This window comes from Chelonia mydas, chromosome 22 (genome assembly GCF_015237465.2).
Source record: "Chelonia mydas isolate rCheMyd1 chromosome 22, rCheMyd1.pri.v2, whole genome shotgun sequence".
Classification (NCBI taxonomy): Eukaryota; Metazoa; Chordata; order Testudines; family Cheloniidae; genus Chelonia; species Chelonia mydas.
The window spans coordinates 19211309-19238341 of record NC_051262.2 but is presented as its reverse complement, the minus strand read 5'-3'; the positions used below and the strand labels follow the sequence as shown (position 1 = coordinate 19238341).

General features: G+C 48.7%; 1 protein-coding gene across 47 annotated transcripts; it reads right to left on the bottom strand.

Annotated features, from left to right (window-relative positions):
* Positions 1-665: 665 nt before the first annotated feature.
* LOC119564009 (zinc finger protein 3) lies at positions 666-26789 on the bottom strand. Of its 47 annotated transcripts, none has more exons than XM_043534001.1 (12): positions 25972-26397; positions 23483-23596; positions 22034-23074; positions 18816-18933; positions 18367-18502; positions 17556-17609; positions 17057-17176; positions 16675-16748; positions 7981-9104; positions 7650-7762; positions 4293-4377; positions 666-979 (listed from the first exon to the last, which is right to left on the bottom strand). In XM_043534001.1, exons 2-3 carry the CDS (start codon positions 23484-23486, stop codon positions 22086-22088), a joined length of 993 nt encoding a protein of 330 aa, XP_043389936.1. In that variant the 5' UTR covers positions 23487-23596; positions 25972-26397; the 3' UTR covers positions 666-979; positions 4293-4377; positions 7650-7762; positions 7981-9104; positions 16675-16748; positions 17057-17176; positions 17556-17609; positions 18367-18502; positions 18816-18933; positions 22034-22085. The 47 variants fall into 47 exon arrangements, 44 of the variants coding, with proteins under 44 accessions (XP_043389936.1, XP_043389940.1, XP_043389932.1 ...); XM_043534005.1 differs by having other exon boundaries at positions 7624-7762; positions 8083-9104; XM_043533997.1 differs by having other exon boundaries at positions 8083-9104.
* Between the last annotated feature and the right edge of the window lie 244 nt (positions 26790-27033).

Sequence of the window (27033 nt, the reverse complement as noted above, 5' to 3'; positions counted from 1 at the left end):
TCCATCGCTAGTGTTCCCTACCCACCCAATGAAAATGGTCTCTCTTCCATATAAACAGGAAGTAGCCCTCCTTCCATAACTACATTTATCCCGAGCCTTTAAGTGGCGTACATTCCATCAACAGTAACCTGTCTGAACATAAAATGCCCCAAGTCCCGTCAAGGGAGTGTTCCGTGAAAAACAAGCAACACCCCAAATCCACTGTATACCGTCCCCCACAGAAACAAGAAATAGCCCACATACCAATCAAAGTGACCCCCGGTGATGTTCCCCAGGGTAGAACCTGAACTGCTCAACTCCTGTCTCCCTTGAACTGTGCTTGGCTAGTGAAAAGCAGCCTCTCCACGCTCTGCTCAAACACATACGTGAACATGTACAGTCGCTCCCGGCCGCTCACGAACGACGTACAGGGTGACATACACACATTTTCAGTCCTGGCCTTGGACCCCAGAAATGTGCATCTTTAACTGTCCAGCACACTACTGCACAGAACAAGCTCATTATTAGTCCATCACGTCATCCAAGGAAACGATTATGCCCGAGCCTTTGTTAACCTAACTAGAAATTCCCCAAATACATCGACCGCAACACGCTGCTTTGACGCAACAAGTCGATTAACTAGGAAAATATCACTTACGAGGATAAAATCACAAACCAATTCTGAATTTTATGGCCTTACACATTTTATTTCTTTTGTAACCAATTCCTAAACATCACCAAGCTAAATACCATTTCAAAGCCAAAAGTTTTCTCACCCAACATCTTACAGCAGTTCATACTAACTGGAAAGACTTCCAGCCACAACCACCCTCCCCACAGTTCGGTGATGCTCCAATTGTCCGTCAAGCGATATTGTTGCCGTGAGTACAGACAGAGGAGGACAGCTAACGATGAGGTCGCTGTCTCTTATTCTTGGGTCCTCCTCGTCTCTTTCAGAAATATCCCCGACTCGGGTGCAGACGATCCATCGCGGGCATAACTGAAATGAGTACTAGTTAGTAAAACTAAGATTGCTTTAAATAGTACAAGGACCTGTGATTGTGAGCAAACTGCAATAAATCCTTGCTGATCTTAAATACAAAAAAGAAGCTTACAAGAAGTGGAAGATTGGACAAATGACCAGGGATGAGTATAAAAATATTGCTCAGGCATGCAGGAGTGAAATCAGGAAGGCCAATTCACACCTGGAGTTGCAGCTAGCAAGAGATGTTACGAGTAACAAGAAGGGTTTCTTCAGGTATGTTAGCAACAAGAAGAAAGTCAAGGAAAGTGTGGGCCCCTTACTGAATGAGGGAGGCAACCTAGTGACAGAGGATGTGGAAAAACCTAATGTACTCAATGCTTTTTTTGCCTCTGTCTTCACGAACAAGGTCAGCTCCCAGACTGCTGCGCTGGGCAGCACAGCATGGGGAAGAGGTGACCAGCCCTCTGTGGAGAAAGAAGTGGTTTGGGACTATTTAGAGAAGCTGGACATGCACAAGTCCATGGGGCCGGATGCGTTGTATCCGAGAGTGCTAAAGGAGTTGGCAGATGTGATTGCGGAGCCACTGGCCGTTATCTTTGAAAATTCATGGCGATCGGGGGAGGTCCCGGACGACTGGAAAAAGGCTAATGTAGTGCCCATCTTTAAAAAAGGAAAGAAGGAGGATCCTGGGAACTACAGGCCAGTCAGCCTCACCTCAGTCCCTGGAAAAATCATGGAGCAGGTCCTCAAGGAATCAATTCTGAAGCACTTAGAGGAGAGGAAAGCGATCAGGAACAGTCAGCACGGATTCACCAAGGGCAAGTCATGCCTGACTAATCTAATTGCCTTCTTTGACGAGATAACTGGTTCTGCGGATGAAGGGAAAGCGGTGGACGTGTTGTTCCTTGACTTTAGCAAAGCTTTTGACACGGTCTCCCACAGTATTCTTGCCAGGAAGTTAAAGAAGTATGGGCTGGATGAATGGACGATAAGGCGGCTAGAAAGCTGGCTAGATTGTCGGGCTCAACGGGTAGTGATCAATGACTCCATGTCTAGTTGGCAGCCGGTATCGAGTGGAGTGCCCCAAGGGCCGGTCTTGTTCAATATCTTCATAAATGATCTGGAGGATGGTGTGGATTGCACCCTCAGCAAGTTTGCAGATGACACTAAACAGGGAGGAGAGGTAGATACGCTGGAGGGTAGGGATAGGATACAGAGGGACCTAGACAAATTGGAGGATTGGGCCAAAAGAAATCTGATGAGGTCCAACAAGGACAACTGCAGAGTTGTGCACTTAGGACGGAAGAATCCAATGCACTGCTACAGACTAGGGACCGAATGGCTCGGCACCAGTTCTGCAGAAAAGGAACTAGGGGTTACAGTGGACGAGAAGCTGGATATGAGTCAACGGTGTGCCCTTGTTGCCAACAAGGCCAATGGCATTTGGGATGTATAAGTAGGGGCATTGCCAGCAGATGGAGGGACGTGATCGTTCCCCTCTATTCGACAGTGGTGAGGCCTCATCTGGAGTACTGTGTCCAGTTTTGGGCCCCGCACTGCGAGAAGGATGTGGAAAAATTGGAAAGAGTCCAGCAGAGGGCAACAAAAAAGATTCGGGAACTGGAACGCATGACTGATGAGGAGAGGCTGAGGGAACTGGGGATGTTTAGTCTACGGAAGAGAAGAATGAGGGGGATTTGATAGCTGCGTTCAACTACCTGAAAGGGGGTTCCAAAGAGGATGGCTCTAGACTGTTCTCAGTGGTAGCGGATGACAGAACGAGGAGTAATGTTCTCAAGTTGCAGTGGGGGAGATTTAGGTTGGATATTAGGAAAAACTTTTTCACTAGGAGGGTGGTGAAACACTGGAATGCGTTACCTAGGGAGGTGGTGGAATCTCCTTCCTTAGAAGTTTTTAAGGTCAGGCTTGACAAAGCCCTGGCTGGGATGATTTAATTGAAGATCGGTCCTGCTTTGAGCATGGGGTTGGACTAGATGACCTCCTGAGGTCCCTTCTAACCCTGATATTCTATGATTCTAAATTATTAAAGCTTAGAACATAAAACTGTCTAAAATAATAACTGCACCGTTGTTGCAGTCATTCCAGAACAACGGTTTTGGCCTGTAGCTAAATTACAGCAAATTAGTAAACAAATGGTTTTTAAAAAACTGACAATTGTAAAGGTTATTTACTTACTTTTTAACAACATATTAAGCCATTAGCCACGTAGTTAATAAATATGCAAAAAACATTTTACCCATGTGTGACATTCCACAGCGTACAATCTACACCAGCGAGTCCCAGCTGCGGGTCTGTGAGCCCTGGTGCCCCATGGGGTAGAAGACCTGGGATTGCGCAGGGCTAAAGCTGGGAGCCCCAAGCACCAGCCTCCCGTGGGACAGAAGCCCCCAGCCCTCCAATCTGGTGGCTGAAGCCTGGAGCCCCCCACAGCCCCCAGTGCAGTGGGGCAGAAGCCCTGATCTAGACTGTTGAACAGATGTGTCCCCTTAGTTCTCCAACCTGGAGTGCTTTTTACACCGCTTTGCTGTGAGAAGCGCCACTACCGGTCAGTTCATACACAGCCTCCGGGTTGTGAATTACTCCCAGCTATACAGCGTGAATGCCGGCAACCGGCCACGTGCATGTTACGCTGCAGAAGAAGAGCAGCAAATTCCCAATCTCAGACTCCCCCCACCCCCAGCAATGTGCAGCTTGTACTGCCCGGGACACGAGCGGACAGTGTGAGCTCATATAAAGGCTGTCGTTTCATTCATAGAAAATGATATGCACAAGCCATGTTATCTCAAGTGGAAGGTCCCAAATGCACTGCTTAGCAAATACAATTGTTTTATTGTTAATCTTTCTTTCTGTAGTTAAAAGTCAGCAGTTCTCCAACTGGGGGTCCTGATGAAAAGGCGGGTTGCGGCATTGCCAATCTACCTTGTGTGCTGCCTTTAGAGCTGGGGGGGCTGGCGAGTGGGGGCTGCTAGCTGGGCGCCCAGCTGCAAAGGCAGCACCGCTGCCAGCAGCGGTGCAGAAGTACGGGTGGCAGTACCATACCATGCCAGGTCAGCAGCTGCTGCTCTCTGACTGCCCAGCTCTGAAGGCAGCGCATAAGTAAGGGTGGCACGGTATGGGGAGGGAGGTTGTCGCAGCCTGCAATATTTTCGAAAGGGGTCCCGGCCAAAAAGTTTGTGATCCTCTGTTTTAAATGATTGCAAGTACTGAGGCATGAAAGCAAGAATTGGTTAAAAAGAAAATAAGATAAAACGCACAGCAATACCTAACTTAGCAAGTTGAATGGATTCAAAGCTAAGCTTTTTCTTACTGTATGCTCTTCACAGTCTGTACTATCTAGAGGCCTCCAGGCTAGGACCCATCCACCAGTTGTGTTTCTTTAGGTGCTGTTGCTGCTATGAGTGGTGAAGAGTGGAGGAGAGAGGTGATTTTTCTTCTCTCCTTATACTTTTGACTCACTGTGATTTATGCAAGGGAAATTCACTTTTACTTTGCCCGCTTAACCTAGCTTTGATTTGTTTGGTTCCAAGCATGTGTGTTCCCTGCTCTCATTTCCACTGGCTGTATCTGTCTTACATCGGTTATATTGGAGGTATACGTGGCCATTACTAACAAATCTGTCCCACCTTCACCTTGTAAAATGCATGGTCTCTACAGATATCAAAGATGATACACAAATCAGATTCAACCTTTAAAGTTGTGCCAACCATATCTGGAGAGCCGTATGAGCAAGAACATAATATATGTAATAAAAATGTATTAAACAAATTTTGCTTTTTGTAGAAAAGAAAACATAATCTAATCATTATGGCTTTGAGTCACAATTTGTGATACAGTTCTCCAATCAGTGGGCTTCATTATAATTTAAGGTTTCAGAGTAACAGCCGTGTTAGTCTGTATTCGCAAAAAGAAAAGGACGACTTGTGGCATCTTAGAGACTAACCAATTTATTTGAGCATAAGCTTTCGTGAGCTACAGCTTGCATCCGATGAAGTGAGCTGTAGCTCATGAAAGCTTATGCTCAAATAAATTGGTTAGTCTCTAAGGTGCCATAAGTACTCCTTTTCTTATTATAATTTAAGGCATGCAAAGCTCCTTTCTTTAAACTTTGACTTTCCAATTTTGATTTGACTAAATAGTAGAAAATTCCAAGAAACATTGTGGATTTGAGGTCATTAAGCTATGAAAGTGGAGTCATAATTTATGTGTAGCTAAAAAGAAACTAAAAACTGATATTAAGTTGTAAGATGTTTAGCAGCACATCACCTTTTATTAGATACTTTGGGCTGTAAACTGAAAATGGGTAAAGATCATCATTTGTTTCACCGCTTGCATATTTAATGCTGCACATTCATACAGACTATTAACATGTTATGCACCGGTGGTTAAACTTGCTTATTTGGCATCATAATTTATCCTTGTGGAATTTGAGTTTTCTTTTTTTTTTAACCATCAGCAATCAGCTGATATTTTTGGGACCACTTTTTGTAGTTACAAGCCATTTCCTACACCCAAAAGCAGTTAACAGGGAAAAAAGTGGAAAAAATAATAACAACAGCCCAATGCTAAAACAACAGTGCATAAAAGAAAAGTATCATTATGAAACCAACACACAGAAGTGTGGTTCTGTAACTATCCATGTAGGTCATGTGACAAATTATAGGTAGCTAACAAAACAGTAGTGTGATAGCAGCTCTGATTTAAGCTAAGTTGAAAGCCATGTGGTTAAGCAAGTAAAGTTTGGGTTTTTAATGCTTTTGCAGTAAACCTTAATCACATTTTAAAACACTTTAGGGTTACTAAGTTTTACTAGTTATAAAAATGACACACTGTAATATAAACAAAAGAAAAACAAGCAAGTGTTTAACATATGAAAAAATAATTATAAATGGTTAACCCTTCAATTTTTTTAAGCAAAAGCACTCTCACAATTGGCTTTCCAATTGTAGTCTTAGCATGCCACGATTCACAAGTAAATGAAAGAACTAATTTTTTTCCACACCAAGAAAAAAGCGGTTGAGAGCATAAAAAACTGCAATCGATGTTGTCTTTTTGAAAAGAGGACTTTGAGTGGCTACACAACACAAACTTAACAACTATCTGTTTCAATTTCTGTGCTTTTTGGTTTGGATGCATTTTGTTTCTTTTGTATTTTTCAAGTAATTATTTCAAGAAATTTGGATTGAATTGTAGAGTTTTCAAGTGTGTGGGCTTGTTTATATCATCAAAATTCACATAACTCATCTTGTTTCAGTTACTCTGGCTCGGTTCTAGCTCCTTGATCAGGGGTGGGCAAACTTTTTGGCCCGAGGGCCACATCGGGTTTCTGAAATTGTCTGGAGGGCCAGTTAGGGGAGGCTGTGCCTCCCCAAACAGCCAGGTATGGCCCGACCCCCCTTTGCTTCTCACCCCCTGACAGTCTCCCTGGGACTCCTGCCCTATCCAACCCCCCTGTTCCCTGATGGCCCCCCGGGGACCCCTGCCCCATTTGCCCCCCGCTCTCTGTCCCCTGACCACCCCCGGACTCCCTGCCCCTAACTGCCTCCCGCAGCCCCATCCAACTCCCCTCTCTCCTTCCTGACTGCCCCCCCAGACTCCTGCCCCATCCAACCACCCCTTCTCCTTGACCACCCCCAGAACCCCTGCCCCTGACTGCCCCATCCCTCCAACCCCTATCCACACCCCTGCCCCCTGACCACCACCCTCAACTCCCCTGCCCTCTATCCAACCCCCTGGCTCCATGCCTCCCGACCACGCTGCCTGAAGCGCTGGTGGCTGGCGGCACGGCTGCACCAGGAGAGGCAGCCGTGCTGCACGGCACAGAGACCGGGTGAGGCTGGGCTCTGCAGCTCCCCCACCCAGAGTGTTGCGCCAGCGGAGCAGTGAGCCAAGGCTGCGAGAGAGGGGCCGGGGGCGAGCGTCCCAGGCCAGGAGCTCAGGGGCTGGGCAGGACGGTCCCACGGGCCGTAGTTTGCCCACCTCTGTCCTAGATCCAAAGATGTGACTCATATTGAGTACAGGATGGGGGCTTGATTCTGTGGCAACACAGGCTCAGTGTGTTTCTCAAAAATGGGAATGAGGCTACAAGACACCGCCTATTTTAGGTGAACTGAATTGACAAGGCATGGGGACCTTTCTTTGTTTGGGAGAAATGGTCGTAACACAATACAGTGGCCATCGTGATTTGAAAGCAGGGTATGCTATTGAACAGATGTTGCTGGTTTTGTGAGAGCGACACTAATAATGGGATGAGGGATTTACCATGGCCACCCATCCCTGGAACCAAGGCAGTGACGGAATGCAGAGTGTTTCATGTTTTACGGAGAACATTATTCACCAGGTCAGAGGCCAGAAGCTTAAAGTCAGAGCCAGGCAGAATGGGGCAACTGCCGCTCTAGGTGGTGCAATGATGCAGGCTGCCAAAATGTTCCCCCATCTTGTCTTTGTACCGGTTGGGGGTTCTGGGGCTGTGGCTGCTCCTCAGTTCCCTGCTGCCCTTCGACAACTCACAGACCTTAAGAGCCGCTCGGGTGCGGGTCCCGCTCCACCTAGATTCAGAGGCCTTTCCTCAGAGGCCGACCCCATACTAACAAATTCTCTCCGCCGACAAGAGTCTTTGCAGCCCTCCCTCAATACTTAACTGAAGCAAATTTCTATTTGCTCTTACTCTGCAGATCACTGTCTGGCTTCGATCCCTAGGGATGGGCTCAGGGTGGCTGCTCCTTCTTAGGTCTCTGCCACAGGCTGGCCTTTCTCTCATCTACCCAATCTCATGAGGAACTGAAAAGAGAAAGAGAGAACACTTGTAAGCTAGGCCACCACTGGTGCATGGAAGACAGACAGACACACAGGTGTAACTGACTTCTGCTCATTGGAGCCCCGTTCTTTATTCCTCTCCAGCCCACCCAGGGCCTAAAATGCTCATCACTCCCAAGGAACTACACCCCTCCAGGAAAGGGACAATCCCAGACAATTACCAGCCACGGGCAGAGCTGTACCTTCCCCAGGACACATCCCATGGAAATGAGAAGCATCTCTCTGTTCTCAAGGAAGCACCTCACTATGCAGATACTGGAGAGAGATATTTCACAAACAAACACCTGCTCCTCCAACATCACAAGAGACCTCCTCAGCTCCGTTGGCAAGTGGAATGTCTAGATTGTGCAGGTCCACTTCCTCCACATGCTTCTCCTCTGTCTGGGGCTGCTGCACTGGCCTGGAGCAGGCCTCTGCAAGAACAGCAAACCACCTATGGAAGAGCCATCGCTGCCAGAAAGGCTATAGGTGCATGAGATCTTCCAGTACCTGCCTCCCTCTCCCATCTCTACTACATCACCTCCACTGCAGTAAAAGACACGGACTAAACACTTGATGGGTCAAATGGCCTTTTACGCTCCCCTTCTGCCAGCTCTAACACGCTTTCCTGCCCCCATCCTGCTGGCTCTTACATCCAAGACTGTGAGGACACACAACAGCATCCATGCCCAATTTCTGTGAAGGGAGACAGTATCAGAAGAGGCAAGAAGAGGGAGCATGCACGTCTGTGTTGGCCACAGAAGACAGAGAGAGAGAGAGAGAGAGAGAGAGAGAGAGAAACATGGAAGGAAGAAAAGCATCTCAGTGGCTGGACTGACCTCCTGCTGGGGAGAACACTCCACTCCTGGTCAGAGAAGAAAGCAGCCCCTGAAAATAAGAGCCTTGTCTCCCTCGTAACCAGAGCTAGTCACGAACCTTTTCCTACACACTACACGCCAGTTAACAAAAAGTCCCAGCCTGGAGCCAGGTGGACCGTGAGTAGAGCCCTCACAGCTTGCCTTCGCTTTCCCTCGCATGAGGGGAGTGGACTCTGACCCGCCACTTTTCCCTTGGTACTAAACCCAACACAAGGGGCGGGGGGGGGAGAGAGATAGTAAAATTAGCATCTCAGTTGGCAACACTGCTCTTCTCGCATCTCCCATGCTCCAGGGTTCTGCCCTCAACCCCCGCTGCACTATGCCTTTATAACTACAAATAGAAAACACCTTTTGCAACAGCACCTGAAATAGTGACTTTGCAGAGGAGACTTACCTCTTCCTCAGCCTTAATCCCACAGAGCCCCATGCCCAATGAGGAAGCTCACGGCCTGTGAAGAAAACTAGAGTGAGTACAGAATGAGGAATTCAAAGCACTGACCGCATACTCACAGTCAGTTATGCGGAAGGCAGAAAGCGGAGGACTGTTAATCTTCACTTTCAAGAATGTCCAGGCTGCTCAGGTCAACCTCTGCCAGCTTCTCCTGCAGATGCTGCTCGACGATTCCTCTGCAAGCACCACAATTAAGCCAAGCAGAAGCCATCACTCCACAAAACTCAGTTGGTGTGCAAAACCTTGCCCTCATCCCTGCCTCCCTCTCCCATCCCATCTACATCGGCCCCACTTGATGAACAGAGACTCAGTCAACACTGACAGTGATGCTTCACTCTCGCGCGCACTCCCCCCCATGATTTTTGTTCCCTCCTACTTCTTCATGGCTCCCGAGACCTAGCCAATGGGGATGCACACCTAGCACGCCTGCCTGTGTGCTATGAAGGGAGACCGAAGAAGGAGAAGCAAGCACAGACAGACAAAGTGTGTCAGCCAACACACTAGAGTAGAGAAGAGAGAGAGAGAAACAGGGGAGGAAGGCAAGAAACTCACCAGCTACAGTCATCCTCCTGGATCCAACCTTTTGCTGCAGTGGACACACCTCTCCTGGCCAGACAGATGAGCAGCCCCTGATAATGGGGGCCTTGTCTCCCTCGTAGCCACAGCTAGTCAGGAACCTTTTCTTACAAACACAGACCTAGCTAATGGCGCGTCCCTGCCTGGAGCCAGGTGCGCCGTGACCAGACTCCTCACCAAACCAGACACTTATCTTACTAACAGCGATGGCTGCTCTGCTTCCAGCTAGACGGCATCACCGTAGCCTGGCATCAACAATGCTCAGTGTCTCATGGCTTTCCATCTCACAACAGGGGTGGGCTCTTACCCTTGACACGAAGCACAACACAAGAGGGAAAAACAAAAGTTATCGTCGGAATCTGCAATGTTGTGTCGGTGGTTCTTCTCCTTCTCCCATTAGACCTTCATAGATACAATTAAAAAGCATACAACACACACTCAACCTGTGGAATTGCTGGCCAGAGAATGCTGTGAAAGCCAAGACTATAATAGGGTTCAAAAAAGAACTAGGTAAATTCATGGAGAATAGGTCCATCAATGGCTATTAGTCAGGATGGGCAGGGATGGTGTACTTATCCTCTGTTTGCCAGAAGCTGGGAATGGGCGACACAGGATGGATCACTTCTCGATTACCTGTTCTATTCATTCCCTCTGAAGCACCTGGTATTAGCCAGTCGGAAGACAGGATAGTGGGCTAGACGGACCTTTGGTCTGACCCCATATTGCCATTCTTACGTTCGTATGTTAAGCAGCCCGTTGCACCTGTATTCAAGAGAGTCACTGTGCAGAGAAGACTGTTGTCTCTTCCCCTGGTCATAAACCCACACCTACTCATAAAATAGGGAAATTCTCCTCCCACACCCAGAATAAGGAAGAAAACTTTTATGAGAAACCAAGCCTCACTTAAAGGGAAGCAGTCGTCTGTACTTAGGCTCTACCATGCATTTATCTAAGCCCTGGTCACACTGGGGCGGGGTCAACCTAAGATATGCAACTTCAGCTAGGAGAATAGCGTAGCTGAAGTCGACGTATCTTAGGTCAACTTACCTCGGCGTCTTCGCGGCACAGGGTTGACTGCCACCGCTCCCCCGTCCACTCCGCTTGCGCCTCTCACGATCAATTTATCGTGTTTAGACTAAAATTGACCCCCGATAGATCGATCACTATCCACTGATCTGGCGGGTAGTGTAGACATACCCTTAGGATTCAGCCCTGCTGCTAAAAGCCGTGAAGCGTAGCCGCTGTTTGTTGTCTCTCCTGCCAACAAAAAACTTCCACTCCCAATGAGTGGCATTTGTACTGTGAGCAGGAGAGCGCTCCTGCCGACAATGTGTGTGGTTCACACTGGTACTTGTACTGGCAAAACTTTTACTTTCGGGGTGGGGGGATGGGGGAAGGGGTTAACGCTTCTGAAAGACAAAAGTTTTGTTCTTCAATGCCAGCATAGACATACCCTTACAGGCAACTCAGCCTGCAGCTGCCCTGGAACAACAGTAACACCGGGTGGAAGGGCAGGGTTATGCACAGAGGATTTTCCCCATAGAGCAATAGTGACGCTGGGTGACCACGGAGTAATCCACAAAACATTTCCCTCATGGAGAAACAGTGACACCAGATGGCCACTCGGGTTAATGCACACAGCATTTATATCATGGAGCAACAGTGACACTGGGCGGCTAATCGAGGTAACGCACAAAGCATTTCCTTCGTGGAGCAACTGTGGATTAGCCTGAGTGACCACCCACTGTCATTGTTGCTCCATGAGGGAAATGCTGTGTGCATTGCCTCGAGAGGCCACCTGGCATCACTAAAATATTTCCCGCATGGAGCAAGAGTGAAACCAGGTGGCCAATCCAGGTAATGCACAAACCATTTCCCTCACCAAGGAAGAGAGGCAACAAGGGGCCACTTGGGCTAATCCTCAACGCATTTCCCTCATGAAGCAACAGTGACAATCATAGAATATCAAGGTTGGACGAAACCTCAGGAGGTCATCTAGTCCAACCCCCTGCTCAAAGCAGGACCAATCCCCAACTGAATCATCCCAGCTAGGGCTTTGTCAAGTCTGACCTTAAAAACTTCTAAGGAAGGAGATCCCGCCCCCCCCCCAGGTAACGCATTCCAGTGTTTCACCACCCTCCTAGTGAAAAAGTTTTTCCTAATATCCAACCTAAACATCCCCCATTGCAACTTGAGACCATTACTCCTCGTTCTGTCATCCGCTACCACTGAGAACGGTCTAGATCCATCCTCTTTGGAACCCTCTTTCAGGTAGTTGAAAGCAGCTATCAAATCCCCCCTCATTCTTCTCTTCCGTAGACCAAACAATCCAGGTTCCCTCAGCCTCTCCTCAAAAGTCATGTGTTCCAGTCCCCTAATCATTTTTGTTGCCCTCCGCTGGACTCTCTCCAATTTTTCCACATCCTTCTCGCAGTGTGGGTCCCAAAACTGGACACAGTACTCCAGATGAGGCCTCACCACTGTCAAATAGAGGGGAACGATCACGTCCCTCCATCTGCTGGCAATGCCCCTGCTTATACATTCGAAAATGCCATTGGCCTTCTTGGCAACAAGGGCACACCGTTGACTCATATCCAGCTTTTTGTCCACTGTAACCACTAGGTCCTTTTCTGCAGAACTGCTACCTAGCCATTCGGTCCCTAGTCTGTAGCTGTGCGTGGGATTCTTCCGTCCTAAGTGCAGGACTCTGCACTTGTCCTTGTTGAACCTCATCAGATTTCTTTTGGCGCAATCCTCTAATTTGTCTAGGGCCCTCTGTATCCTATCCCTACCCTCCAGCGTATCTACCTCTCCTCCCAGTTTAGTGTCATCTGCAAACTTGCTGAGGGTGCAATCCACACCATCCTCCAGATCATTAACGAAGATATTGAACAAAACCGGCCCGAGGACCAACCCTTGGGGCACTCCGCTCGATACCGGCTGCCAACTAGACATGGAGACGTTGAGCCCGACGGTCTAGCCAGCTTTCTATCCGCCTTATAGTCCGTTCATCCAGCCAATACTTCTTTAACTTACTGGCAAGAATACTGGGGGGGACCGTATCAAAATCTTTGCTAAAGTCAAGGAACAATACGTCCGCCGCTTTCCCCTCATCTGCAGATCCAGTTATCTCGTCACAGAAGGCAACTAGATTAGTCAGGCATGACTTGCCCTTGGTGAATCCATGCTGACAGTTCCTGATCGCTTTCCTCTCCTCTAAGTGCTTCAGAATTGATTCCTTGAGGATCTGCTCCATGATTTTTCCAGGGACTGAGGTGAGGCTGACTGGCCTGTAGTTCTCCGGATGCTCCTTCTTCCCTTTTTTAAAGATGGGCGCTACATTAACCTTTTTCCAGTCATCCGGGACCTGTTAAGGAAAAGTTAGCATATGTGACTCCATTTTCGTTTGGGGCCCACCAGTGTCTAAAAGCAAGCACATCATGCACTAGGAGGAGTGCTCCTTAGATAGTGCATTCCTGTGAAAACCCTCCTCTTGTTTCCAGCCCGTCTCGACTCCCGGTTTCTGTTCTTTGTCTGTTCCTAACTCCCTGCCTCCTGGACTTGATGTTAGCCTCCCATCCCAATAAGAAAGGCTACTGGTGCATTGCTTTAGGACCATGTTGTGTAGTTGAAGTAATGGTCTAGCACGGGGAATGTACCTAGCAGGGATAGGTGGTAGATAAGGGAAGGGTTTGTCTATTGGCTAAGGTTTCCGACCCACGAGGGCAACGTGCTTTGCTAAAAGGTACATAATCTCTGTATAACCTGCATTCGGGTCCCCTCCTGACTAGCAGGGGGGCACCACGCTTGAGCGTAATAAACTTAGTATCTTTGGGAACTCTGCAGTTGTGGACTTTCTTCGTGTGCCTCAGCCTAGACTCAAAGCGTGCGTGACCTATCGGGTATAATTCACAGCAGTTCCTGTGCATGACCTATTAGGTACAATCCGTAACAGGACCTCCCCCGATCACCGTGAGTTTTCAAAGATAACGGCCAATGGCTCCGCACTCACATCCGCCAACTCCTTTGGCGCTCTCGGATGCAGCGCATCCGGCCCCATGGACTTGTGCTCGTCCAGCTTTTCTAAATAGTCCTGAACCGCTTCTTTCTCCACAGAGGGCTGGTCACCTCTTCCCCAGACTGCTGCCCAGTGCAGCAGTCTGGGAGCTGACCTTGTTTGTGAAGACAGAGGCAAAAAAAGCAATGAGTACATTAGCTTTTTCCACATCCTCTGTCGCTAGGTTGCCTCCCTCATTCGGTAAGGGGCCCCAGTTAGAAGCAGTTATCGTGCCCCAGTTAGAAGCAGAGGTCTTTTTTCAGGGGCCCACCCTGTGACGGGTTTGACCCCAGTTCTGGGATGCTACCTGATGTACTGGAATTTCTCTGAGCCTGCCTGCTGCACTAGCCTGGCCTCTCTCTCCCTGTTTTGCTGACTTAGGGTCTCCAGCCTCTGGCAGCACACACACACACGTAGGGACGCACCAGCTGCAGAATCGCACAGAGTCTGTCAACAGCTCTCTACAAGAAGACTCAGCTACGATATCACCCAGCACTCAAGTGCAGTTCCTCTCTGGAAAGCACACCCAAAATAATATTGTCTTGGGCCGTAGAGAAATCTATACAACATAAGCTCATAAATTCACCCCCTCCCTCAATGTGGAGGAAGATATGCACAACTTCCCCCCCCCCGTTAGAAGTTGCACAAACTGGGTTTAATAAACTTGTTTTTGTTTATTATTAACTATAAGGGAAGAAGATTTTAAGTGATTGTAAGGGATAGCAAACAGAAGAAGGCAGATTACTAAGCAAATAAAACAAACATGCATCCTAAGCCTAAGATCTTAAAGAGACTGGACTCAGGAAGTGATTTCTCACCCTAAAGGTTGTTTTTAGGCAAGTTGCTGTCTTAGTCCGGACTCAGCCCTGGACGTTCCCGCTGCTCAGTTCCTTTGTCCCTTCAGGTACTTTTAGCAGTCTTTCTGCTTCGACAGGAAGGCAAAAGAGAAGAGACCTGTTTGCGTTACTCCCCAGCCTTAAGTAAGATTTACATAAGGCGGGAATCTTTTGTTTCCCAGTCTTGACCACCCCTTCCTTTTAGTGGAAAATTACTAGAAGTCCAAGATAGCGTTAAGTACCAGGTGACAGGACCACCTGACCTAGTAGCGTCACAGCTACATCCCAGGACGCGTCTCAGGAAGGAGAGAGATTAGTGTCTTCACAGTCTTATTGTTTCTTCCTAATGGCCCAACAAGGCTGATGGTGTGTTGTCTGGTGGGTGTTTCCCAAGTATACACCCGGTTGTAATTGTTACATAGTCAATATTTCCAACTTTAGATACAGAAATGATACGTGCATCCAAATTGGATAATCACATGCAGTAAATTATAACCTTTCCAATGATACCTTAAAAGACTATCTCGCATGAAATATATCACTTATCTCACTGACAGTGGCGGCTGCTCCACTCCCAAATGTATGGCTCCTGCCTCATTTCAACAAGGCTCACAGTCTCCCTGCTCTCGCTCGCTTTCCATCGTACGAGTGGAGTAAACTCTGTCATTTGACTTCTTTCCCCTTGGTACCAAACCCAGCACAAGGGAGAAAAACAAAGAAGTTAGCATCTCAGTCGGCAATGTGGCATAAGCTCTTCTTCTTGCACCTAACACACCCCAGGGCTCTGCCCTCAACCCCCCTCCCATTACACCTTCAGGACTACAAGTAGAAGCACCCCGGCAATGACACCCGAAATAGTCACTCTGCACAGCAGACTCTGGTCAAACACACCAAACCTGGGGGAAAATGCAGAAATTGGGCTTGTTTTTTGCTTAATTGGCTTGAGAGTTGCTTCTTGGCAAGTTTTTGGCTGCTGGCTTGTTGCTTGTTTACCTTGCAGCTTGTTACTTCTTTTTTTTAAATCGGCTCCTGGCAAGCAAGGGCACAGGGCAAGGAGAGGCAAAGTGGGGGAGAGAGTCAGGGGTGCACAGTGGGCCCACCACATTCCCAGACTGCACACCGGGGGGATCTAGTCACAGAGTGTTCGGGTTCTTACAGATTCCTTGTTTTGAAATGGGATTAGCTTGATTTTTGGTTTATTGTGAAAGTCGGGGTGCTTATTTACCCCGTGAAAGATGGCAACTGTGAGTGTCATACCTCCCCCAGCCTTAAATACCAAAGAGCCCCGTATCCAATAAGCAAGCACACTGCCTGTGACAAAAACTACAGAGGAGGAATTCCAATCGCTGACTGCTTACACGCAGCCAGTTATGCGGGAGGCAGAAAGGAGAGGACTGTTCATGTCTCCTCAGAAGGATGCCCAAGCTGCTCAGCTACACCTCTGCCACTTTCTCCTCTGGCTGGGCTCCTGGACAATTCCTCTGCAAGAGCAGCTGCAAAAGCCAAGCATAAGCCATCAGTACACAAAGCTCTACCGGTGCTTGAAATCTTGCCCTCATTCCTGCCTCCCTCTCCAAACCCATCTACACTGGCCCCACTCGATGACCGAGTCAACACCGACTGCCACGCATGATTTTCATCTGCTCCAACTTCTCCAGGGCTCCCGAGTCCTCACCTGTCGGGATGCAAACCTAGTACCCCTGCCTGCATCCTAAGAAGGGAGACAGCACAAGGAGAGGAGAGAAGACAGAGAGTTGGCCAACACACTAGAGTAGAGAGAAAGAAAGAGAAAAACATGGGAGGAAGGCAAGCAACTCAACACACAAAGTCATCCTCCTAGATGCAACCTTCTGCTGTGGAGGACACACTGCTCCTGGTCAGAGAAATGAGCAGCCCCTGAAAATGGGGACCTTGTCTCCCGCATAACAACAGCTAGTCAGGAACCTTTCCTTACAAACCTAGCCTTAGCTAAAGGAGCGTCCATACCTGGAGCCAGGTGGGCCACGGGCAGAGCAATCACCAAAACAGACACTTATCTCAGAGTGGCAGCAGTTCTGCTCCCAGTTGGACAGCTTTTGCGTGGCATCAACAATACTCACGGTCTTGTCACTGTCACTCGCTTTCCATCGCATGAAGCAGTAGACTCTGGCACGCGACTTCTTTTCCCTTGGTACTAAACCCAGCACAAGGGAGAAAAACAAATCAGTTACCATCTCAGTCAGCAACGTCTCGTTGACCCTTCTTTTCCTTCTCCTGCATGGCGGGGCTCTGCCCTCAACCCTCTTCCCGTTACACCTTTAGCATTACAACCAAAAAGCACCCCTTGCAATGGCACCCCACATAGTCACTCTGCCCAGTAGACATGGCCCCTCCTCAACCTTAATACCACAGAGCCCCATACCCAACAAGGAAGCACACGGCCTGTGAAGAATACTACAGCGAGTACAGATGAGGAATTGAAAGCACTGACCGCTTACTCACAGCCAGTTAAGCGGGAGGCAGAAAGCGGAGGACTGTTCACGTCTGCTGAGAACAATGTCCAAGCTGCTCAGGTCCATCTCTGCCACTTTCTCCTCCGGCTAGGGCTCCTCAGCAATTCCTCTGCAAGAGCAGCAGCAGAAGCCATCACTACACAAAGCTCTATTGGTGCCTGAGATCTTCCCCTCATTCCTGCCTCCCTCTTCCATTCCATCTACATTGGCCCCACTTGATGAACAGAGATCAAGTTAATACCGACAGTCACCGCTCCACTCTCGCACGCACTGCCCTGCATGATTTTCATCCTCTCCTACTTCTTCACGGCTCCCGAGACACAGCCTGTGGGGATGCACACCTAACATGCCTCCCAGTATCATATGAAGGGAGAAGGCACAAGGAAAGGTAAGGACAGAAAGGTAAGGGGGGGGTGTGCGTTGGCCAACATACTGGAGAAGAGAGAGAGACAGAGAGAAAAAACATGGAAGGAAGGCAAGAGACTCACCCCCTGGAGTCATCCTCCTGGATCAAACCTTCTGCTGCAGAGGACACACCGCTCCTGGTGTTAAGGAAAAGTTAGCATATGTGACTCCATTTTGGTTTGGGGCCCACCATTGTCTAAAAGCAAGCACATCATGCAACAGGAGGAGTGTTTCTTAGATACTGCATTCCTGTGAAAATCCTCACCCCGTTGTCTCCAGCCTGTCTCGACTCCCGGTTTCTGTTCTTTGTCTGTTCCTAACTCCCTGCCTCCTGGCCTTGATGTGGGCCTCCCATCCTGATAAGAAAAGTTACTGATGCATTGCTTTAGGACCATGTAATGTAGCTGAAGTAATGGTTTAGCACGGGGAATGTACCTAGCAGGGATAGGTGGTAGATAAGGGAAGGGTTTGTCTATCGGCTAAGGTTTCCGACGCACAAGGGCAACATGCTTTGCTAAAAGGTATATAATCTCTGTATAACCTGCATGCGGGGTCCCCTCCTGATTAGCAGGGGGGCACCACGCTCGAGCGTAATAAACTTAGTATCTTTGGTAACTCTGCAGTTGTGAACTTTGTTCGTGCGCCTCAGCCTAGACTCGAACTGTGCGTGACCTATCAGGTATAATTCGCAGCAGTTCGTGTGCATGACCTGTCAGGTATAATTCGTAACACTGGCCAGAGAAATGACCAGCCCCTGAAAATGGGGACCTTGTCTCCCTCGTAACCACAGCTAGTCAAGAACATTTTCTTACAAACCCAGCCCCAGCTAAAGGGGCGTCCCTACCAGGAGCAAGGTGGGCCATGAGCAAAGCAATCATCAAAACAGACACTTACCTCACCGAGGGTGGCGGCTCTTCCGCTCCCAGTTGGATGACTTTTCCGTGGCATCAACAACGCTCACGGTCTCGTCGCTCTCTTTCCGTCGCATGAGGGCAGTAGACTCCAACGCTTGACTTCTTTTCCCTTGGGACTAAACCCAGCAGAAGAGGGAACAAAAAAAAAAAAAATTAGCATCTCCGTCCGCAATGTTGCGTTGTCTCTTCATTTCGTATCTCCCGTATCCCAGGGCTCCGCCCTTAACTCATCTCCCATTACTACTTTACAACTGCATCTGGAAGATACCCATTGTAACGGCACTCAAAATAGTCACTTTGCTCAGGAGACTCTTGTCCCTCCCCCAGCTTTAATCCCAGAGCCTCGTACCCAACGAGGAAGCACACGGCCTGTGAGGAAAACTACAGTGAGTACAGATGACGAATTCAAAACACTGACTTCTTACTCACAGGCAGTTATGCAGAAGGCAGAAACATGAGGACTATTCACGTCTCCTTAGAAGGATGCTCAGGTCCACTTCTGCCAGCTTCTCCTCCGGCTAGGGCTTCTGGACGATTCCTCTGCAAACTAATAAAGCCAAGCAAGAACCATCACTACACAGAGCTCTCTCGGTGTGTTTAATCTTGCCCTCATCCCTACCTCCCCCTCCCATCTCTGCTTGGGACTGTGTTCCAGTCGTCCAATAAACCTTCTGTTTTACTGGCTGGCTGAGAGTCATGGTGAATCGCAGGAAGTGGGGGTGCAGGGCCCTGACTCCCCCACACTCCATCACACACTGCCACCAGGGCAAGAAGCTTACACAACTTTGATCTTCTTGGGTCTGACTTCGAAGCATTCAGCATCCCCTTCCACACCGTGGGCTTCCCGCAGCAAGTCCGCCCAGACGGGGCTCCTGGGAAAGCCAGAGGGCCCTGCCCCCCAGCTCCACAGTCAGCATGACTCTCAGCCAACCAGTAAAACAGAAGGTTTATTATTCGACAGGAACACGGTGTAGAACAGAATTCGTTAGCACAGAAATCAGTGACTTTCGGCCAAGTCCACCTTGGGGAGTCGTGGGCCAGATCCCCTGAACTCCCCCTCTTCCGGTCCCCCCAAGCAGATTGCCAGCTTCCAGCGACCCAAAGTCAGACACCCCCATTGCTCCTCCTCCTTGTCTTTATCTCATTTCCTGGGCAAAGAGTCACCTGGTCGCACCCCATTTGTTACAAATTATACCCGATTGGTCACACACACTTCTAGTCTAGGCTGAGGCACACGAACAAAGTCCACAACTGCAGAGTTCCCAAAGATACTAAGTTTATTACGCTCGAGCGTGGTGCCCCCCTGCTAGTCAGGAGGGGGCCCCGCATGCAGGTTATACAGAGATTATATACCTTTTAGCAAAGCACATTGCCTTCGTGCGTCGGAAACCTTAGCCGATAGACAAACCCTTCCCTTATCTACCACCTATCCCTACTAGGTACATTCCCCGTGCTAGACCGTTACTTCAACTACACAACATGTTCCTAAAGCAATGCACCAGTAGCCTTTCTTATCGGGATGGGAGGCTCGCATCAAGGCCAGGAGGCAGGGAGTTAGGAACAGACAAAGAACAGAAACCGGGAGTCGAGACAGGCTGGAGACAACGGGGGCAGGTTTCACAGGAATGCAGTATCTAAGGAACACTCCTCCTGGTGCATGATGTGTTTGCTTTTAGACAATGGTGGGCCCCAAACCAAAACGGAGTCACATATGCACATATGCTAACTTTTCCTTAACGCATTCCTGGGTCTCAGGTTACAAAGGGCACCATGTGAAGGGTTCAGTCACAGAGACCCCTGTGGGACTGTCACCCAATGTGCTGAAATTACCTCTGAGCCTGTTTTACCTGCCAACTGGGGACTTCCAGAACCCTGTCTTGTTGAGCCAGACACGCTAACCTGCTGCAACACAGACCCAGGGTCTGAACCACGCCCCCAAAGCTGCAGACTTTAAGTGAAAACAGCTCAGCAGCTTATTTGTCTCCAGCACCCAGATACCAAGTTCCCAATAGGATCCAAAACCCAAATAAATCTGTTTTACTCTGTATAAAGCTTATATAAATTCATAAATTGTCCACCCTCTATAACGCTGATAAAGAGATATGCACCGCTGTTTTCTCCCTTTGGTATTAATCACTTACTCTTTATTTATTAATAAACAAAAGTGATTTTATTAAGTATAAAAAGTAGGATTTAAGTGGTTTCAAGTAATAACACACAGAACAAAGTAAGTCACCCAGCAACATAAAGCAAAAACACGCGAGTCTAAACCTAATACATTAAAAAAAGGATTACAGGTAATATCTCACCCTCAGAGATGTTCCAATAAGCTTCTTTCACAGATTAGACTCCTTCCTAGTCTGGGCCCAATCCTTTCCCCAGGTAGTGTTAGTTCCAGCAGACATCTCAGGTGGTAAGCAGGGGATTTCTCATGACTGGCCCCCTTTCTCCTGCTCCACCCCCTTCTATAGCTTTGACACAAGGCAGGAATCTTTTGTCTCTCTGGGTCCCCACCCCTCCTTCTAAATGGAAAAGTACGAGATTTAAGATGGATTTAATTATCAGGTGACATGGTCACATGTCACGGTAAGACCCCTAGTCTCCATTCTCCATGGGCTGGCCCACACATACACAAGAAGGCTTTCAAGAAACTAAGGCCATTTACAACTGATTGTTTCTGGAGCACCCTTAATGGCCTCTACTTCATATGTTTACATCAGTGAAACAATTTTATAGCTAATTCTCCTAACTCCAGATATAGAAATAATACATACAAACAAATAGGTTGAACACAGTAGATTACAAGCTTTCTAATGACACGATACAAGGGGTATTTAGCGTGAAACATATTCCAGTTATGTCATAAGCATATTTCCATAAAGCATATGGAGTGCAACGTCACAAACCGGTCATAGCGTACGTGCAGGCAGCCTCACCAGCCCCAGAGGTCTCGGCCAAAGTCACACACCTCTATTCCCACCACCGAGGTATTGGTGCAGCACACAGGAAAACTGAGGCACATGCCGTATTCATGCAAAACAGTAAAACTCACATAGGCTCAACAGTAAGACTCACATAAAACATAACAAGGAAAAATCCCCACTTTGTCACACCCTCTATCCCTGCTCCTTCTCTGTTACATTTACATGGAGAAAAATGGTACAAAGCCCAACTGCAATTCAGCAGAACCCAGTGCAACGTGGCAACAACTGGGAATGAGGCAATCTGTCCCTAGCGGGGGAACCTGGTGACTAACAATCACTTTGCAGTGGGAGAAAAAAGTATAAACGGGATGCTCCAAATTTGGTTAGACTAGAAAAAGTCACGAAGCTTGTGTCCAGCGGTGAGGAAATTTGCTATGTTACCCTGGACGCTGTATGGGCTATTTTCTTTCTTGAAAAAATAGCTGTGTTTTAATATCAGGATCGCAAACTCCATGGAAAACCCTAGTGGTGTCAAGGCCCAGGTAGATTTAACCTCCATGTACCTAGTAGAGGTCACTCCTGGTTCCCCCACCTGGGACCGATGGGCATTCCTGTTGGAGGGACGCACACTTCCATGACAGAGGACGAAGGAGTTGATGAAAAACACTGTGGGCTTCACTCCAAGGAAAGGTGAGCAGCAAAAGGGAAAAGCAGAGAACTCACCTGAAGGAGCTGAGACGCCACAAATGCTGCCTTAAAGTGCACTACTTGGGAATTAGGAAAAAACAATCTTTTCTGAGCCCAAGAAAAGATTTTCATGGTGTTTATCTCCCTTGCAGCTTTTCTGGTGATAAATAAGAAAAGAGTTGTGATGGAAGAATTTCCCACACTCACAGCATTCATGGGGTTTCTCTCCTGTGTGGATCCTCTGATGTATGATAAGGCTTGAGCTCTGAGTGAAGGTTTTCCCGCACTCACAGCATGTATAGGGTTTCTCTCCTGTGCGGCTCCTCTGATGTGTAATAAGACCTGAGCTCCAAGCGAAGGTTTTCCCGCACTCACAGCATTCGTAGGGTTTCTCCCCCGTGTGACTCCTCTGATGTGCAATAAGATGTGAGTGCTGAATGAAGGTTTTCCCGCACTCACAGCACTCATAGGGTTTCTCCCCTGTATGGATCCTCTCATGGCGAATAAGGTGTGAGCGCTCAGTGAACGTTTTCCCGCACTCACAGCATTCACAGGCTTTTGCCCTTGTGTGGATCCTCTGATGTTTTATAAGGGCTGAGTACCAAAAGAAGGTTTTCCCACACTCACAGCATTCATGGGGTTTCTCCCCTGTGTGGATCCTCTGATGGCAAATAAGGTGTGAATGCTGAGTGAATGTTTTCCCGCACTTACAGCATCCATAGGGTCTCACTCTGGTGTGGATTCTCTGATGGGTAATAAGGTGTGAGCGCCTCCTGAACTTTTTCCCACACTCAAAGCCTGTGCTATTTCTCTCTCCCGTCAGGATTCTCTGCTGGGCTGTGGTTTCCTTGAGGCCTTTATGAGTTCCCCGATAATTAACAGATATTCCAACTTTCTGCGCTGGCTGGTTTCCCTGCCGCTTCTCTGGCCTGTGCTGCCCCTGAGAGACTTTTCCCTGCTCACAACTCCTGGACACGCTCTTTTTGCATCTTTGCAACAACGCCCCATGTGGTTCCACTTGCTCATCTTCCTGCTGACGATTCTGTTCCACGGTCTCTCTCACCATCCCATCACCTGCTGGGACAGAGAAAGAAAAACCTTAGAAACCGGAAGGGAAAAGGGGAGAAGAAACCAAGAGAATAGCTGAAGATGGAAAAAAATCAGGGACTGAATTTCCCCCAACTCTTCCCCAAAGGGGCGAGAGGAGGGGATCAATTCTGCATCCAGTTCCCATCCAAACACTCAGGGAGATGGGAGTTTGGGGAGGGAACTACTGCCAGGAGTTAGTCAGGATGGGTATCAGAGTAGCAGCCATGTTAGTCTCTAAGGTGCCACAAGTACTCCTTTTCTTTTTTCAGGATGGGTAGGAAGCCATAAACAGTATTTGCCCAGAGGATATGACACCTGCTGGGGACCATCCTGAACCCAGAGACCTCACAAGGTCTTTGCTGGGAATCCCAGCTGTTTTCTTCAATGATCCCTCACTCATGCAGCTGCCTCTCAGGATCTCTGTTTCCTCTGAGCCCTGGAGATCTGGGGCCCACAGCTCTTCCCCTCGTTCCAGCTGGGATATGACATCGGGTTTGGAAACTGGAAACCCTGCTCAGGGAAAAGAAGACCAGTGAGATCAGGTAACAGCAAAAGAAGAAATTACACAACTTGTGTATTAACGATGGTTCTTGTTAGGATATAGATATTCAGGCCTGTCTGCAAAGGCCTGTACTTTAAGAATTTAGATTTATTCTTATCACTTGGCTAGTCAGAAGTATAAAAGACAGAATCACAATCACTGTCTGCCGGTGTAAGGTCCTTCTCTTACTGTGACAGTCTGAGGCCCTGTTCTTAGGCTAAGGCCTTTGACTGAGCAACAGAGGCAGCCATAAGCTGGGAAGCGACTGGTCACATCCTCACATTCCAAACTAGTCACATTGAAATAAGGTGCTATTGGGCTGTTAGGAATACACTCCTGTCCTGATAGTGCCTATCATCTCCAGAGAAAGGGAAGTGCCTAGAAGATGTAAAAGGAAACTTAGTTTGATAGCATCCTGTCTGGCAAGAACTCACTTATCAATAGCTGGGATGTGAAATCCTGACTTCTGTATTCTTTTGTCATTATAGTTCCCACTTCGCTATTGTTTGTCTGTATAATCTCTGTCTGCTTCTGTGATTGTTTCTGTCTGCTGTATAATTAATTTTGCTGGGTGTAAACTAATTAAGGTGGTGGGATATAATTGGTTACATAATCATGTTACAATATGTTAGGATTGGTTAGTTAAATTTCAGGAAAATGATTGGTTAAAGTATAGCTAAGCAGAACTCAAGTTTTACTATATAGTCTGCAGTCAATCAGGAAGTGAGTGGGTGGGTGTGGGGCGGGGAAATGGGAAAAGGGAATGGGGCTGGGGAAACTGGAATCATGTTTTGCTAAAGGGGGAAATGGGAACAGGGAATGAGGCTGGAGAAATTGGAATCATGTTTGGCTAAGGGCAGGAATGGGAACAAGGACACAGGTGTAAGGCTCTGTGGTGTCAGAGCTGGGAAGGGGGACACTAAGGAAGGAAACTGGAATCATGCTTGCTGGAAGTTCACCCCAAAAAACATCAAACTGTTTGCACCTTTGGACTTCGGGTATTGTTGCTCTCTGTTCATGTGAGAAGGACCAGGGAAGTAAGTGGGTGAAGGAATAAGCCCCCTAACAGTTCTTTGAGATGTGTCTCCCTATGGGTGCTCCACTGTAGGTGCTAGCCCATTAAAAATAGCTGTGTAGACCGGTGGCTTTCCACACTACTGTGCCCCTTTCAGAAGTCTGATTTGTCTTGCGTACCTCTGAGTTACGCCTCATTTAAAAACTACTTGCTTATAAAATCAGACATAAAAATAACAAAGCGTCACCTATCAGGGGGTAGCCGTCTTAGTCTGTATCCACAAAAACAACAAGGAGTCCGGTGGCACCTTAAAGACTAACAGATTTATTTGGGCATAGAATTCAAGGTAACATTTACAAATTGGAGAAGTGAGCTGAATGAATGAGATGAAATTCAATAAAGACAAGTGCAAAGTACTAGACTTAGGGAAGGAAAACCAAATGCACAACGAGCAAGTGGGGAATAGCTGGTTACGAGGTAGTACTACTGAAAACGATCGGTAGTTATAGTAGATCACAAATTGAATCTGAGTCAACTACGTGACTCAATTGTGAAAAAAAAGTAATTAAGCACTGGTATAGATTAGCAAGAGAGGTGGTGGAATCCCCATCATTAGAGGTTTTCAAGGACAGGTTGGACAAACACCTCAGTGCTGGGGGCTGGACTAGATGCCCTCTCATGGTTCATTCCAGCCCTACCGTTCTACGATTCTATGCTGGGGAAATGTTTGGTCACTTGATTACAGCACTGACCAGCCCCTCCCACTAGCACTAAACGAGCGAGACATTTTGAAACCCTCCCAGTAACAAAGTCTGGGAACCAAATGGGAGAGAAGAGCAGAATAAAAGGAGTGACATTGGGGGATTCCCCCTGACATTGTCCCCAAGGCAGCAAACTCATACAGCAGGGGGTACAGGGAGAGTCAGGAGCTGGCTTTTCCTCCTCCTGCACCTCACCTTGTTCATAGCAAAGTGAATCCGCCCAGGGATGCGGCAATAACCATACATGGGCCGGTCAGAAATCTGGGAATCTCTCCCCCCAATTATTTCTCCCACTGCCCTTTTCAGTCTCTCTCTCTCTCTCTCCTTGTGTCTCCCTTCCCGTCTCTTGCTGGCAGCCAATCCTGGGGGTTTCCTCTCCTATGGTTGGATCGGCTCCTGCAATTGCTGAGCGGAGGAGAGGCTGTTTGTGCAGAGTCACTTTCATGCCCACTCCCTGCACGTTCCCTGAGATCTCTATCAATCACCTAGAGTCTCTGGCTCAGATGTTGGTGTGGGCAGAGCCTTGGGTTGCCCTATGGGGCTAATTACAGCTGGAGAAAATCCTCACCTTGGCTGGGCACAGAGGAAGCTTTACTCACAGTCACTCCCCAGCCCCGATCCCGCTGGGGGAGCAGCAGCTGCTCAGCCTGGGCTCCCAGATCACAATCGAGGCAGCAGCGTCTGAACCAGGAAGCTCAACCCCAATATCCTGAGGCAGAGAAAGTAACTTTCCTCCCTTTAGCAACAACTGAAACCCCCTCCCCACACGGACACACCCTGATCTTATTTGCCCCCCATGTTAATTTGGAGTCACTCCCTGTTCTGTCTTGCAGTGACTCCGGATTAACACGCGTCTCAGCGAGACCAGAAACGTGGCTCAGGCAGGAGGAGGCCAGACTCCTTTTAAACGGATCATTGCAGCGGGGGGTCGAACCCGCTCCCGCCCCCCTCGCTCCTCATGTGCTGAGAGAGAATCACAGCAACAGTTTCCCATCCCCTCCCCCACCCCTGGCTCCGGGAGTCTCTGTCCGCGCGGCTGCCCCCGGAGGTCTCTCCGTCAATCAGCGAGCGGGTCGCCCTCACGCAATCCGTTAACTGCCTCCGCCCGTCATTGGGGCAACGTTATTTCCGGCCTGAGGTGCGTCAGGAACTACATCTCCCAACCTGCCCTGGGGCGCTGCCGAATTCTCCGGCCCAGCCCGTACAGACCGCCCCGCCTGGCCTGTCAAACGCGGTGACACCGGGTCAGACCCGAGAGGCGGGTTCGGCGGCGATGGGCCCCTGCGCGCGCTAGCTTAGCTGGGAGTGAGCATGCGCATTGAGTACGGAGGGCGCATGCTCAGTAGTGGCTGCTGAAGCCGCGGCACGCTCGCTCTGTCCTGACTTGGCCCGAAACTCCCCTGCGCTGGCGGGGGGGAGGGGGGGCGTAGTCTGACTGTGCGGGGTGTGGGGGGGTCAAACAGCTGGAAGCGAGGACAGGGGAGCGGCCAAATCCGGGGTCGGGGAGCGGAGGCTAAGAGGGGCAGAACCCCGGCACGGGGAAGGGGAGGGGCTGGGGGGGTCTTTTTTTATCCCCCCGCACCGACAGCCCAGCCCCCGTGTTGAGTGTCGTGCTGTGTGTGTGTTCTGT